This window comes from Numenius arquata, chromosome 1 (assembly GCF_964106895.1).
Source record: "Numenius arquata chromosome 1, bNumArq3.hap1.1, whole genome shotgun sequence".
Classification (NCBI taxonomy): domain Eukaryota; kingdom Metazoa; phylum Chordata; class Aves; order Charadriiformes; family Scolopacidae; genus Numenius; species Numenius arquata.
Genome location: NC_133576.1, coordinates 116,894,140 through 116,910,986, shown reverse-complemented (window position 1 = coordinate 116,910,986; position 16,847 = coordinate 116,894,140). Strand labels below are relative to the sequence as shown.

At 38.9% G+C, this 16,847-nt stretch overlaps 1 protein-coding gene across 2 annotated transcripts in view; it reads left to right on the top strand.

The window, feature by feature from the left end:
- FRY (FRY microtubule binding protein) overlaps window positions 1-16,847 on the top strand; it is a 174,224-nt gene that overhangs the window by 155,878 nt on the left and 1,499 nt on the right. For both annotated transcript variants that reach the window (XM_074156759.1, XM_074156750.1), the window contains 5 exons: window positions 4,346-4,495; window positions 5,373-5,471; window positions 5,944-6,027; window positions 14,983-15,093; window positions 16,047-16,240. In XM_074156759.1, the coding sequence (XP_074012860.1) occupies window positions 4,346-4,495; window positions 5,373-5,471; window positions 5,944-6,027; window positions 14,983-15,093; window positions 16,047-16,240 (638 nt within the window). The remainder of the gene's footprint in view (window positions 1-4,345; window positions 4,496-5,372; window positions 5,472-5,943; window positions 6,028-14,982; window positions 15,094-16,046; window positions 16,241-16,847) is intronic.

The window sequence follows — 16,847 nt, the reverse complement described above, 5'->3', positions numbered from 1 at the left end:
TAGAACTGCTAGTCCACGTAATTGCAAAATAAATATATTTGAAGTACTATACATGGATACCAAAGTAGTCTCTTGCTGTTTCACATTTTAATACTTCAAAACACTGTTCAAGACTCTTATCTTCTTAGCTGTAGATTGATTGTTGGATATCTGAAAAGGAAAGCAGTAAAGGAAGAACATGTTTTCTTGAATCTAAAGAGTAGACTGGTCAGCTTTTGATGAAGCCATGACTGAAATGCTTTGAGGAAGTTATTTGCATAAAATAAACTAGAACTGTTAAAACACATGAGTAGATGTGTACTGAAAGGGACATGAAGAGTTCATGTTCCTTATCTTGCCCAGGACAGGATGAACTGTAACTTTCATTACAGTCAAATGTTTTTCAACTTTTTTTCTCTAGGCTGCTCTTAACCTTTATGCTAAGGTGGAACTTCACAATGTTCCTAGGCAATGCATTCCAATGCTTAACTCTCCTTATCACTTGAAAACTTCACTTTCTGTGTTTTATGCCCATGGCTTCTTGTTCAATACACAGTGGTGATAATTCTCTTCTTTGCAGTTGAAGACCATTACCATGATTTCACCTACCCCAAACATCTCTTATTTAACCTCAGTTCTTTCAACCTTCTCCATAAGTCTTATTCTCCAAAGTCTCACTGTTGCTATGGGCTCTCTTCAATTAGTCTGTGTATTACATGAAAAGCAAGAGCAGGTTCTGTATTTCAGCCTAAGTTCTTACCAGCACTGACTATAAGATTACCTGTTTTATAGAAGGTATTCCTGTTTAAAAACCTCTCTACTAGCTGCTGTATGGTAGAATACAGTTAATTATTTTCCACTTGTAACCCAAGTTACAAGTTAACCCAAGTGGAAGCAGATCTTGTTCTACAAAATTTACCATCCTGAATGTGCTCTGTGGACTGTTTCATCCTAGGTGTGCAAATTTGTCCTTCTTTCTTTTCTCTGCACCACTTCTCCAGTTTATGAAGATCAGTCTGAATTCTAATCCTGGCTTCCAAGAAGTTTGCAGCCCCTGCAGCTCAATCATCCTTTCATTTAATAAGCATGTCGCATATTCCATTATTCAATATTTTCATTAATGACTTGGTTAGTGCCTGAGAGTCCCCAGTGGAATTCTACTCAATTTATCTTTCCAATTGGACAGTGAGGTGCTGATAATTAGCTTTGCACACCTAGTTACCTCTAGACCAGGCTTCTCTGCCTTACTTCTAATATAGTAAATGAATTAATATATTACTTACCAATTGCATCTCCTCTTAATAGAATATTTTAGCCTTTCATGAAAATTAAAGTTTGATATGACTTGTTCTGACTAAATCTGTACTGCCTATTACTCATCTCTTATATGCTCCCCCATTTCCTGAACTTTGTGTTTTGGTTTTTTGCTCTTGTGTTTTTTTGAGGTAAGCCCTTTTCTCAAGTTTTTTACAACACCCTGTGTTCCGTGAATTTTCAAATATATTTGTTACAGCTCCTAGACCTCTTTAGCCATTATTATAACTATCACAGCATCAATCACTCCAGAGGGCTGTGCCACCATCCAGCGTGACCTGAACAGGCTGGAGAGCTGGGCAGAGAAGAACATAATGAGGTTCAACAAGGGCAAGTGTAGGGTCCTGCACCTGGGGAGGAAGAACCCCAGGCACCAATATAGGTTAGGGATGGATCTTCTGGAAAGCACTACTGAGGAGAAGGATCTGGGAGTCCTTGTGGATAGCAAACTTTCCATGAGCCAGCAATGTGCCCTTGTTGCTAAGAGGGCCAATGAAATCCTGGGCTGCATAGGGAAGAGTGTGGCCAGTAGGTCGAGGGAGGTCATTCTTCCCCTCTACTCTGCACTGGTGAGGCCACAACTGGCATACTGCCTCCAGTTCTGGGCTCCCCAGTTCAAGAGAGACAGGGAACTACTGGAGAGAGTTCAGTGTAGGGCAACAAAGATGATTAAGGGATTAGAGCACCTCCCTTACGAGGAAAGGCTCAAAGAGCTGGGGCTCTTTAGTCTGGAGAAGAGAAGGCTGAGGGGAGACCTTATCTATGTTTACAAGTACCTAAAGGGTGGGTTGAAGGATGATGGAGCTGGACTCCTTTCAGTGGTTCCCAGCGATAGGACAAGGGGTAATGGGCAGAAGCTGGAACATAGGAAGTTCCATTCAAATATGAGGAAGAACTTCTTTACGGTGAGGGTGACAGAGCCCTGGAACAGGCTGCCCAGGGAGGTCGTGGAGTCCCCTTCTTTGGAGATTTTCAAGACCCACCTTGGTGCAGTCCTAAGTAATGTGCTCTAGGCAATCCTGCTTTGGCAGGGGAGTTGGACTAGATGATCTCCAGAGGTCCCTTCCAACTCTGACAATTCCGTGATTCCATGAATTTCCCTAATCTGCAAAGATGTAAAAACATCCAAACCCTTATTGGCAAGATCGGTTCTCACCTGAGTTTTCATAGATGTCTCATTCTTACCTGTACACAGATGCCCTTTCTGGGAGCAGTAAGTCAAAAGAAGGCATTAAACACATCAGTCTTTTTGGTGGCATCTGTTAGTAGTTATTTCTCTTTATTGTGATTCCTTGGCCTTCCTCTTAGTTATTTCTAGTTTCCTTATAGAATTATAGAATCATAGAATGGTTAGAGTTGGAAGGGACCTTAAAGATCATCCAGTTCCAACCCCCCTGCCATGGGCAGGGACACCTCCCACTAGAGCAGGTTGCTCAAAGCCCCATCCAGCCTGGCCTTGAACACTTCCAGGGATGGGGCATCCACAACTTCCCTGGATGGGGAAGTTCCTGTTCCAGGGTCTCCTTAGTGAATAATTTCTTCCCGATATCCAATCTAAATCAATTCCCTTCCAGTCTGAAGCCATTACCCCTCATCCTATCACTGCATGCCCTTGTAAAAAGTCCCTCTCCAGCTCTCCAACTGTCACCAAGCCCTATGATCCAGATGATTCTGTTAGTTCCTCAGAAAAATAATCACTTACTGGTTTGGTGGTAATTAGTAAGAGCCTCTTGCCTCTACTACAGACTCAGTGCGGCAGAGAATCTGAACCATGTGCTGAACGACATGTATAGCGCGTTGTTTCTGTGTTGAATTAAGATGGTAGAAACATAAAGTAAGACAAGTATCAGTCTGTCCAGTCTTAACTGTGTTCAGGTGGCCAGTTCAGATACTTTAGAGAGAGATTCAGAAATAAGCAGTTATTAAATTGGTCGGTAGAGGAAGTTTCTCTTCAACCATTTTATAAATTATTGATAACATACCCTACCTACAATGTGAGCGCTTATGTAGCTTTTTTTAAAAGTCATTCAATCCAACAGCTTCCATTACTAATAAAGTCTGATCTCAGCTCACATGATTTTAAGTACTTAACTTGAATGCCCCAGTGTAGGAGCAGTAACAGGCTATTTATAAGTCTGTCATCCAAATGCGTATTGGGGCATGCTTACAGTAATACAGGTCCTAACCTACATTCCTCAGAGAAATGCCTATGGTAATGTGAAATGAATCATATAAAAATGTTGCATACCTTTATTTTTAAAAACATTTTCACGTTACTCCCACCTACTGAGCAGTTGGCCTTAGTGAGATGCATCTTGGCAGTGAAACCTGCTGTGTATTTATCAGTATCATTATTTCAGTTCCTGCAAGACTAAAATGTTATTTTTATTCGTTCTTCACTTTATATATTAGTCACTGAAAAGAAAGTATCAGCACTGGAATGTTACTGGAAGACTAGATTGGTTTAGGACTCAAAACACCAAAAAAATTTCTGAGAAGAATAATTCCCGGATGCAGTGTAGTATTTCTGGAGTTGTCCCAAGCAGCAGAAAAGTTTTAGTAAGAAGGTTTTTCCCACAGGGGAAAACAAAAGAGTTTTTTTTCTGATTTTCCATGCTGCTGTTTGGCATTAGGATGTCCATTATATTATCTGATTAGCCACTTCACATGGAATACTAACAAAACAATGCCCGGAATGGGCAAAAAAAAGTAATGTGCTGATCAACTCTGTTAACGCTATACACCCAAGAAAAAGAAAAGCTACCTGTGGGTAAACAGCTTTATAAAGATTGAATCATCTTTACAAGAAATAATGTATTTCAGTAGTAGATTATTATGAATTCTGTAATTAGTTTCACAGCTGCCCAGCTGTACAGTCTCCAGCATAATAACTATTATTCAGAATCCTTGAGCAGATGTTCAGTTCTCCACAGGGAGATGGTCTCTTTTGCTCATGTTACTGTGCAAAGAAAAAAAATCATGCCATTTGTTTACAGAGGAAAGAAGCTTGTCCTTGAGTAAAGAATGTAATAAATTGTATTTTGCTTTCCAGAATATTCAGAAAAGATTCTGCTTCCTAACCTGTGATGCAGCTAGTTACTTGGGAGACAATCTGCGAGGAATAGGCTCCAAGTTTGTGAGGTCTTCTCAGATGCTAACATCATGTTCAGAATGTCCCACCCTTTTTGTAGATGCAGAAACAGTGAGTATATTCCTTTCAAAAGGCATGTGCTGCATTGCGGTGTGTTATTTTACTGGCTGTTTCACTTTTGAGCAACTCCTGAACAGATATGTCAAAAAGGTACTCACCTCCTATCTCTGATTCTTATCTCTTGTTCTTAACCATATTTCCATTAATTTTCCATATTATTTTATTAGGTAAGTACTAACAGACGGGCAATATAGAATCACAGAATCATAGAATAGTTATGATGTGTTATGCCTGTGTGCCAAAACCAATATAAAACAGGTGCCTACCAGATACAGATGGCTCCACAAATGGAAAAGGAGAAGCTATTTTTTACATAGTTCAGCATGAAATATGGTAATATGTTTAGTGGTTTAGTTTGAATCAACTGTGATGTGAGCTGGATGATAAAAAGATGTATAAGGGAACGAATGAGATGGCCCTTCCTGTTGTTTTCATCCTGGCCCACGTTCATCCAACATCATCAGGACAGTGTGGCCTCACACAGAAGTATAGAGGTAGGAACTTGCAAAGTGTAACCTTGGGCCACTGCTGTGACTGTGGAAGAGCTGTGCCCTACGTCATCAGAGGGCTGTGGAGATTAACTAGCTAAGCTTTGTGCAGTATTTTATTTTAGGGAAGTCCTTTGCAAAGCTATTATACACAGAACACAATTTCAATTCCACATTATGATAGGGGCAACCCTTGCTATCGAGTTTTCAGTATAGTATTCTATTTACATATATTTTTGGATAGATATAAATATTTTTCAGTATTAGTATCTATAAATTTAAGTATTCTTTTGCAAGGCCTTTACTATACTTTCTACTCTGCTAATATTTTTATTCTTTTATAGTGACAATTACTAGCCCTTTTGATTTCATTTCTCCAGCTGCTCTCCTGTGGCCTTCTTGAAAAGCTGAAGTTCAGTGTTTTAGAACTGCAGGAGTATCTGGACACATACAACAACAGGAAAGAAGCAACACTCTCGGTATGCTGGATTATGTTATATTCTTGATTTTGTATATGTGTATACTTAGGCTATGTTAGAAAACTGCAGATACACTCAGATCTGTTCAAACTAATATTCAGTAGATAAACATGTTTCAGATACTGGATACATTAAATGTTTCTTCCTGAACCTATGAACCAGAACTAAAAAAAATAGCTGTTGTATCCCTTAATTTTATAGACATTGACATCTTTAATATTCCTGGTCTCTCTCCTGTTCAGTAATTAATTCATTTTCTTGGCTTATGCAATTCAAATACTAATAGAAATCAAGACTACACTTTTCAAATTAGAGTTAAAGCTAATTGTCACAGTCTGTGTGAATAAAAAGTGTGATTGCGAATTTTTATTTGTTTACATGCTGTGCTGTGAAACTAAAACACGGCTTACCTCTCTTCAAATCAAACTGTAGGCCTTATTCATATCTTATTTTAATTTCTCTCTGAAAACAGTGGCTTGCAAACTGCAAAGCAACGTTTGCTGGAGGCTCACGAGATGGAGTTATTACCTGCCAGCCAGGGGACTCAGAAGAGAAGGTAATGAATGAGCAGTATAATTTCTCTGCTGTAAAGTGACATGTGTGATATATCTTGACCCACAAGAGCCTGCTGTACTTCCTCCCTGTCTCTCTGCTGGGCTTGGGCATAATCCAGTTTTCACACTTTAGGCTCGAAGGTATTGCTGTTGGCTCAGTCCTGGCCACAGGAAATGGGAAGTATTCAGAGGCAATACTTCTGCCTTCCTAGTCTAGATGAGGAAGCAGAGCTAACCCTGCCTGAGTTGTGTGTGCTCTCCCTTTTAGAAAGATGTTGCAGCAGCAGTTTCCCACAGTGCGGTGTCTCTGAAAACCACTTCTGGTGTACAGCCATTTTATCTACGGCTGTTACAGACTTGGTCTGACCAACAGCAAGACTTGCCTGGTTGAAATATGCTTAGATTAATAGTTATGAAATAATGATCATAAAATGGCCAGTGAAATAATTTATGCTGTAGAAAAGAATTTATAGCTAAGGCAAAATATCTCTTTATTGCTTTTGAATAAAAGTTTTATACCCATATGTGCATATAGATATATAAATATACTTAGTGTGTTGATTCCAGTTAAGAAATCAATCTTTTCAGAAGTAAGCACCATCAGCAGGCATTCCTTTTTTTTGATACCCAAAGTATAGGAAACAGCTGGTATCTTAGTGCTGCAGAGTGAGTTAAGAAATGTTATTTTGTGGGCTTTTTTTCCTTTTGGAGGAAAAAGAATGGGAAAAAGAGATGGGAAAAAGAAGGGGCTGGAGAGAATTAGCCAAAATCAGGAAGCAGCAACAGCATGTAGAAAAAGTGACATCTCCTCTTTCCATGTATTATAACTTATAAAAGATAATGATGACATTTTCAGAACACACTGTTGCCTGTTGTAACCATTTTTTTTCAAATACCTTGTTTTATTCTTATGTTGGTTTCCATTTGTCTGTCGCCTCCCCCAATTCACTTTATTTTCTTCTGGTTTTATCTTAACTTCTCTTCCCTGCCTCTATGTATTTGTCTTCCTGTCTTTGAATTCCCTTGTTTTTGGTTTTGGGTTTTTTTTGCCATTTCCCAAGAATCCCAAATCCTTGCCACCCCTGCATTTTGCCTTCCTTGACCTTATTAGCAAACCTAATTTGCTAATAAATCCTGTGGCTGCAATCACAGGCAGTGGGAAAACTGTTCAGTCTTCCCCCACCTGGCATTGGCACTGGCAAAAGTTACAGGCACCTTCCAATGCATTTATATAAGATACTGGCTCTTTTGTAATTGCAATGGTGCACAGGGGAGTTACAAGTAAGCTATTCTCAAATCTGAAAAAGAGAGAGCTGGAATCTATGCTACTACCTCTCCTGCAAGTACGTCAGGAGAGGGAAATAAAGTATACGTGGGGAGGCATAACTCTTGGAATGCGCATGGGCTTTCTCTTCCCACTGATGCACAACACCCTGAACAGTGACTTCAGACTGTAATGTTATATGTCTTGCTGTATACAGCTTAATTTATCCTCTTCATCCCTCTTTTGGAAACCCATAGAATGGGGTGGAAGATCACACAGCTTGCTGATCACCTACATCGTTTCTTTTGTGGAAGAAATAAAGAATGCTGAGGAGAAGGAATAAACTGTGAACTGAACTTGTACAGCTGGCCTAAATGCATCTAAAAGTTAATAAATGTCATGTTCCACTCATGTGGGGTGTTTTTTTAACCAGGAGTTCTCTATTTCAGAATTAAATGTTTGTTTTGTGAAGCCAGGGTTAGTATTTTTACTGTTTTTTGAACAGACTGAAAAGAAAGGTTTCTTACTCCTTCGGGAATCCCTGGTTTCTCCCCAACATTGTTCCTTCAGCCCAAAATGCATTATTCCTTGGAAGTTGACAGGATAGTAGGTCCTTGATCAACAGGCATATTTCTTTTCTACCCCTTCTTATTCACCTGTCAGTTGAAATAGCTCTTCCCAAAGGAAAAATCTGTTTATTCAACAAAAGTGTAATGGTAGGAAGAGTCCAAGGAAACTGAGGAAATGTGATTAGGAAGGGACAAGGAAAAATTATTCCTAGACTGACAAGTATTTGTTTTCTTATCTTTCGTCTCCTCGTCTCCCTGAAACCAAAAGGGTAAAGAATCTAATAACTGTAGGAAAAAAAATTCAATCTTATAGTGGTCATCACAAAGGAACCTGCCTAAACTCTTAACCTCATTGAGTGTTAGACTAGGGCTGAAATCTTGCTGAAAACTTCTCACCTTAAAAAATTGCTTAGCTAAGCACAAAACCAGGCTACTTCTGGAAAGGGTTCAGAAATAATTGTAAGGAAGAAAAAGCAACACCTTGCTCTACAGAAGGCAGAAATCTTAGTTTCTCGGGACTCCCCACGTGGTAAAAAGCTTGACATTAAAATAGTTCCCTCTACAGATGAGACAGACATAAGAACAAATTCAGCATTAGCAGAAGCGGTTGCATCACAAACGACTGCTGATGCTGGTAACTAACTTGGCATTGGTTTGTCTGATCAGATCTCATTTCAAAACAAGTGCACATGATTTGTTGACCATTGTTACTGTTACTGAAAATGGGCAAAGGCAAAAATTGCTTATTCTGACATTAAAGAAGCTTGAAATAGAAGTTGTCTAGGTCAGCTGCTAGGGCTAGCAACTGTTCTGAAATTGGGTAAAAGCTTCATGTCCCAGAATGCCTTTCTCCCCGCTCATTCTTGCAACAGATTCCATGATTTGGATGTGTCTGTGATTTGTAAGCTTTAATGCTACATTGAGCAGCAGAGTCTCAAGGACCTAGGAGTCAATTTATAGACAAAAGATAACTGCACATACTATTGTGCTGTCTGTCCAGGTGTAACAGTCTTAGATGAGTACAGCTATGAGCACATTCTCCAACCTTACTAAACAAGGATTTTTTTTTAATCTAGTCAAAGACTGGTTTTATATGTTTGTTTTTCTGGAAGAGAGACACATTGAAGATCCTATTTTTCTTGTCATTTAGCACTGCTAATTCAAATAAGTATTTAGCTCCTTATGAGACATTCAGTTTACTCTGTAAATTCAAAGTCAGCGTACACCTTTCTTAAACCTTGCTCATCCCAAAGCTCACCACAAGCTAATAGATGTGGGCTTTGCAAACTCAAACTATTAATGGATATTTAAAACATGCTGCACCCCACAAAAATTTGCCCCAAAAATTCAGAATGTACCCATCACTTTGAGTTTCCCTGGGGCTAAAGGTTCAATTTCTCTAGGCCGCCAATAAGACTGGAGGTGTACCTTTTGGACCCGTAGTCATCTGGAGTTGAGTTGAGTTGCTCAAGGCACAGTGGGTCTCATTGTTAAGTTAGAAATTCTTAATCATCAATTATCTGACTGCTGTTTGACACATTGACAATGAGGTAAAATTGGCCTGGGTAGGCAGCTTTTCTGAAGGAGGAACACAGCTGTGTTTTAGATTTCTCCAGATAGAATAGTTTCTACTATCCTTCAAGTCCAGTGGTTATTTAAGAATGCACAGCATATGCTGTATCTCTCTTTTTCTCTCTGATATATACACAAATTGGTATAAATACGCACTTTCCTAGGTTGTGGGAAAAGATTTTGTCTACTGGCACATCAAGTTGAATAGAATACCTTAATAAAATGCACTTGCAATTAATAACCCTTGCACACAGCAGTTGGTTTGTTTGCCATCAGAGTGTTAATGTCTTAAGAGATACTTGTGTAACTCTCATCTCTTTTCATGTATGTAAAAATGACTCCTTGAAAAAAAGCAAGAAGGCCCGTGATCTAAAAAATTAGTGCTTTGCCGTTTTCCTGGTCTGCTAATAGTACAGAACAGTAAATCTCTGTCTCAATAAAAAACTAAATCAAAGTGCTGCTGCTACGGGGTGTGTCCTTCTGAGGTGTGGCATTTACCAGCTGCATAAAGGACTGTGCAGGTGATCCAAATGCTCTAAACATACAGTATTTTCAAAACCACTGATTGTGTAGTGTCTTTCAACTAATCTAAAACAACACTTCCTTTACTATAGGAATTAAACTAGAAATGAGAAGAGTGAAGTCTAGGATCATTCCACCTAAGCCCTTGCCATGGGGGACTAAAAGAAATGTCAGTCCAATACACATTAGTCCACATTAGTCCAATAACTAATGTCTTTTCAACTTCCAAGGAATATTTCATTTTATGCTGAAAGAGAGAGGAAGATAAGTTACAGTCATGAAATTGTAGAGCAATGTGAAGTTGAGCATCAGTAGTTTAGGGAGATTTTGCATCAGGTATATTTTCTTTCAGTGAAGAAGAAGGGGTTTTCACATCATGTGAAACCCCTTCCCCACCCCTTTTTTTTGGCTTGCCCTGGTTTTGGAAGCAGTACAGAGAAGACAGGTTTTTTTCTGGGGAAAAAGGACCGTGGAATTCACTTATTTGCTGCTTTCCCTACACCCTCCCTCTTCTTTAAAGTAAATTCCATGGCAAATTAGAAATTATATGTGGATTCCAATATTTTTGGAAGTTCAAATGAAACTTGGTGGCATGCTGAACTTCAGAGGAGCTTAAGATAGAGACAAACAAGATTTGAAAAACACAAGCCAGCACAGCTGTGAATTTACTAGAGCACGGTGATCTGTCTACTCTTGTCCTCTTCTTATCTTGAATTTAGCTTTACAAAGCTTAATATGTGAACTGTATGGAAGCCAAGATATAAAGGGGTTTTTTCATGAGTACTAAATAGAAAAAAAAAACTATTCAAGCAATGTTAAAGGCATAAAATAAAACATCACAAGAGCTTAAAGCTTAGTCATGGCTCCATAAAAGACTAGTGCAGGATTTGGGACAATACTTTTCATACATTTTTTAACTGGCCCATGGAAAGAAGCCAGACTGAAATACTGCCTCAGGCTATACCAAGTTAGCATTTTCACATTTCTGTGTTTGCTGCCTTTGTATTGATGGTAAAGTAAATAATTTTAATAAGAATCCCAAATGTTTATTAGCACTGTGTACATATGCACTGACATCACTCTATAACTGGGCAAATGTCACTGTGTTTGTTAATTACAGCATTTACATGATGACTCTGTTCATCTAAAATGTCTTGAAAATGTAATATATATAATAAGGAAGGCTGCATTAGAAGTGCACAGAGTGCAAACGTTAGTTCTTGGCGAAGAAAAGAGGAATATTTTTTTTTTTGAAGAGAAAAGTCAGTCCCCTAATCTTTGAAATGCTAATGCAGGTCAATTAGAATTTTTATTACTGTTGCAACAGGACTTACACTGACATTTTAGTAGTTCCAGAATTATGAATCAGTGAATCGTTACTGGTGAGAGGAAGGAATACAAAGCTGTCTGAACTTGTGGCATTGCCATGTAGTTGAAACCAAGCTGGCATTTTCCACTGATTTTTTTTTCTTATGATAGTCATAACTTAAAAGTTGTATGCAAAATGTTTCCACAGTAATGTGCCAAGTAATAAGCCCAGCAGTCACAAAGCTTATCCTATTAGATCTATTGCATCCAAAAATAGAGGTATTTATAAATAACAAAGTTCAGTTCTCTTCATCACTTGAAAACCCTGCCTAATTTTTTGAGTACTTTACAATATGAGCTCTTTTTAATAACAAAAGAAAGCAAATTTAAATAAAAGTATTATTTCAAGAGTTTTCTAACACAATTTCACTGTAAATTGCTAAGCTACTGAGTGGGATAAATAAAAACTAATAAATCTGAAGATCTAACTGAGGATATTTAGACTGTAATTTACCATGAGAATGAAAGCTTGATTTTATTAAGAATGCTGTGCATGTTGTATGTGATATTTCCAACCAGTTATCAGGTTGAGGCAAGCATTGCTAATTCTGCTGACAAGTTATGCTATTAAAGATGGGCTGTGCTTCCTATTGCATGCATTACACTGACACTATACTTTCTTTCCTTTCCTTTTCTCCTGTGCCATGCTTGCTGTGTAGCAAATGGAATCTCTTGCAGTAAGTTGAAGTTCTTTCATATTCTTTGTCCATCTGTAGATGGACTAATACACCCCAATTTTACTGTTTTACTTCTAAGCATGTTTTCCTTTTTCGTTATAATTTTCCTGTAGAATATGTGGTTCTACATGCAGTGACTAAAATAATTTACTAAGGTGTGTTTTGTGAAATCTAAAAATGCTGTGCCAAAATTCTGACATCTTCATATGCTGTTTTAAATGGTCATTTACAAATTTTTTTTAAAAACAAGCCTTTGAATGCATATAATATGCTGGAGTCGAAGATAACATTTTTTGTTATTTTAAAATTCATAATTTTATTTTATTTTAAAATTGATACTTTTTTGCGAATGAAAAACTACAATTTATATTTGAGAGTTATGTTTCAAAATGTGTTTGTTTATAAGTTGATGAATAGTTTCACCTTATGGTTTCTAATACTTATTTAAGAAGAACAAAAATAGAGTTGCTTGATATGGTAACCAAATACTGAGCAAGTCAAACTTGAGTCTTCAATTTGACCTTAGTTTGTCTTCATTCAGGTTAGCAGCCAGAAGGGTGAAATGGAATTATTGTTCTTCAAGAACAAAAAAAAAATGTTACATGCGAAGCTATCATATGATTATTTTTTTTAATTATGCTATGCCATGTCTGGTTTTCAATTAATTTTTAACTCCCTGACCACTTCAAATATATGTGTGTTTAACTGCTACGTCATGTTGCCAGTTCTCCAAAATTTGAATGGAGTGACTTTGATCCCTACTGGAGAACCTCGGGCTGTGTCCCTGCTGGTGAACTAAACAGGACCAGGGAACAAGAGTGTGTCCCGGGGCTGGCCTTAGGGCTGAATGGGCAGCACCTTCCCTCTGGGGCACCAACCAGCCCCTCACATGCCCCAGCATGGTTCAAGAGAAGACAGAAGCCAGAGCCATTTCTAGGAGGTTGTATCTTAACAGTCACTCTGTATTTTGGGAGGAGAACGGTTAGCCACACAGATTCAAGCTTGGCAGTGCTCCATGGCCTCGGTTGCAGAGAATGGCCTCTGGGCAGGTTTATTTAACAGGCAGATTCCGTCATGCCCTGCTTCTTCATTCTCTTGGCCACTGACAGGTTTTATCCCTGCCCACAAGCCAGTTCTGTCCTAGCAGGTTGCACATCCGTTCCCTCCCATTTTTCCCCACTTCGGATCTGCCAGGCTTTCCTTCAGCTCCTGTGGGTCTTTGCTGTAATATCAGATCTGGTGGGATTCCTCCCTTCCATTTGAGGCAGGAGCGCTCTGACCCTGCTCACCAGTAACAAACACCAAACATACCGACTCAGATACCAGGAACAGTTTAACCGTAACACCACAGAGCTGAGACCAGGCAAATTTGCAGTGCTGAGCTCTGCTGCTGTGGCAGACCAAGGCTGAGGTATGAGCAGCCCTGTCTGCCTGGCCTTCAGTAGGACAAACCCTGCCTTGGTGACACCTGCTGGCTTGGTGCTCTCCTCCTGCTCCCACTCTCCTCCATAAACCTCCTGCAGAATATTAGCTCTACCTGCTTTTGGAGTGCCCTTGGCTGACTGTTCATAGATGGGTAGTTGGTGGCCACACCTCCCTCATGAACAAAGCCAAAATTTGCCAAAGAACCTCTCCTTTGACCTCAGCCTTCTCTGGCTGGTGCAGAAATTTTGGGAACTGGAACGCTAAGGATATGGTTCTAATTTTGGCTTATTAATAAAAACCTTGGCACCTAAATATTGAACCATATGTAAATAACCATTTCAGTCAAATTAACATTTATAGTGTTTCTAAAGTACTTTTTATTAGTATTTTTGCTGGATTGGTGTTTGTGCTGGCATTTGCACAGACCCCAATTCAGCAAATAGCTGAAGTACCTGCTGGTGGCTAAGCATGTATGAAGTGTTTTAAGGAAGCTAAGATGTTAATAGCTTCTTCTTCTTTCTGCCATGTTTGGCATGAAACTCTGCTCTGGTTCCTCAGAGCAAATGGAGAGGTCACTGAGTCCACTCTTGGTCACTGTGTCTGTAAGAGAAGACAAATCAAATATGGTTTGTCTGTGAGAAAGTCCATGAGGCTTTCCTGCCAAAGCGTCAGGAGGCCTCCTGACTTGTCTTTACAGAATTTTCACTTCTTCCATAATTAAATATTCTTCCCATCCCCACAGTGATCCGTCTGTGGAACTACAAGGTACCACCTCCTGACAGACACACAGATACCAGGACCATGAGTATATTAACTTGACTTCTCTGGCAGACATGCCCATTGCACGTTACTTCAGTGTGTCTGACACCTTCTGTGTGGTGCTGCGCATTGCACTGGGAGCAACAAGTTAATATTCATAGAACAAAATCTACTTGATCTGGGAGAAGAAACTGTAGAAGCCAGATGTCCTCTTACACATTAAACTCCATCCATCTGTTGTATAATTTCTCTAAAATAGTAGAAAATCCATGAGCTGAGGTGGAAGTTGCAGAGGTGGCATTTCCTCCTTCCTACTCCTGGCTGGATTTATTGCCTCTCTTCCTTTCCCCTCAGAGAAGCAGGCAGGAGCTTTGACCCTCTTTGACAACTACTTCAATGCTTCTGTCTTAGATTTCCATCCTTCTCAGAAGAGGTCTTTTTACCATTTCTGAAGTTTTAAAGAATTTTATGTTCTATGCAGCAAAGTCATTTCCTCCATATTCTGCCTCTGCTTTCCAGCTGCAAACTGGAGACAGTGAAGCTAACCCATATAAACCGCTTTGAGATTGATGCTGACGTGCTACGTGAGAGCTAGCCATCATAATTTTGATTTTCAATGTCATATATGACTTACCTGCAGAGGAAAGAACTTTCTTTTTTTTCTGAAATAGTATATGATCATACTTGAGTAAAATGGTTTTTGAGAACTGAACTATCTCAATGTGGTTTATTAGTTATTGGAACTTATCCCAATTTACTGATCATTATTAATTATTTCTTCTCCTACAAATCTTTCCTTAGCAATTGGAACTGTGTCAGAGATTATATAAACTGCACTTCCAGCTGCTGTTGCTTTTTCAGTCCTACTGTAAACTTATCGGACAAGTGCATGAAGTCAGTTCCATGCCAGAGGTATGTAACAAACTACAGTCTCACACTGAAAATACCACTTTACTTTCTTGTGCTTTTTTTTCTTTCTCTGGACTTAAACCAAGGATGACACTATTCCACCCTGAATATAAGTCTGCAGACAAAACCTTCAATACACCAGCATCTGCCTTAAATATAGTCAAGATGCTGTATTTTTTGTAATTGACTGTACTCTCAGAGACTGGGATCTTTCACACATTGTCTTCAAAAGTCATTTCAAAGGTAACAAACTAGAATGATGTATGAAATCTTAATTTCACTCACACGCTTTACATATAGGGAAGGCTCACACTGTGTGAACATCTGCAAGTGATTTATTTTTATTTTAACTGAGGCCTTAATTTTGGAGGGAAATGAGCCTTCTTCACACATACAGAAAATATCCTTTTCCTACATCATGACTGATTTTATTGGAACTTTGCAGAGGCACTCAGACCAGGAGCACTTGTTAGCATGACAATAAAAAAAATATTTGGTAAATTAATCTTAATATGGATGCAAAATTAAGGTTTTTGCTGGAGGAATGTATTGTAATTTCCAGCCATATAAACTGTCTCGGTTGCACGTGCATTATACTAGAAACATCAGCAGCAGTTTTTGACAAACAGCATCCTCTCATACCTGAGAGGGTTTTGCATCCTCTCGTACCTGAGCAAGCGAAGGTGTGTGGTGTAGAACTACTTTATATGTTGACTGCAAGTGTACTGCTTGATCTTGTTCTCTGGATAAACAAATCAAAATCAGTTTAATGATTCCAAAGAGTATTAAACCTATTTTAGAAATACAATTAACTAAATACCTTCATGTCTTAAAATGGGGTCTTTTCCATAATGTGTACATCCAGTGTAGTAGTAAGAACAGACTTGAAATACCTGTTCCCCTTGGTGTCTGTGGAGAACAAAAATACCCATCTCTCATCCTTCTCCTTGGAACAGCTGTTAAATATGTCCAGGGAACTGAGTGAACTGAAGAAAAATCTTAAGGATGCTACTGCTGCCATCGCAGCTGAGCCTCTGACGACAGAATCTGAGCCCACGTTCAATTCTACGGAAGCAGCTATTCAGTCCATGCTGGAGTGTTTGAAAAACAATGAACTTGTTAAAGCCGTCCGACAAATAAGAGAATGCAGGCAAGTTTTGCTACATGGCTCTTATTAGACTTCCGTGTTATTAGAAAAGTAGGCATTTATTATATTCCTAACTTTATACTAAGTGTAATGTGCTGAGTCAGCATTGTTAATTTAATACCTTTCAACCAGGTACATGGGGGCATTGATATTATTAACTGTTGCAGGGGTGTGCCACAAGTAGAGATACCAAATCAGTTACACAAAGATGTATGTTTGCAACAGTTAAGATGGTTAATCGCATTGCATAGTTCTGTATTTCTGTGAGTATTTCTGTATTTCTGTGAGGCTCCTAAGAATCTTTTTGTAGGGCTAATTCCTCACCAGGTGCGTGTTACTGGTATCAGTGAACATTCAACCCAGTTTCACTTCCACTTATTTGAATGAGTTTTCTTAAGCTTTTTTTTTTTTTTTAGACAACAGGAATCACGCTTTTATGTGCTTTCAGTGCCGGACACCAGAGTCTGAGTAACAAATGAGTAGTGTAAAGCAGTGAGTTGCTTTTGGCTTATAAGCGTGTGCGAGTCAGTTCTCCCTTTAAAGATCTCTATCACCTCGTTTCCATCTGTGCTAATAAACCATAATGATACGCATGTTCTTTTCCTGTTTG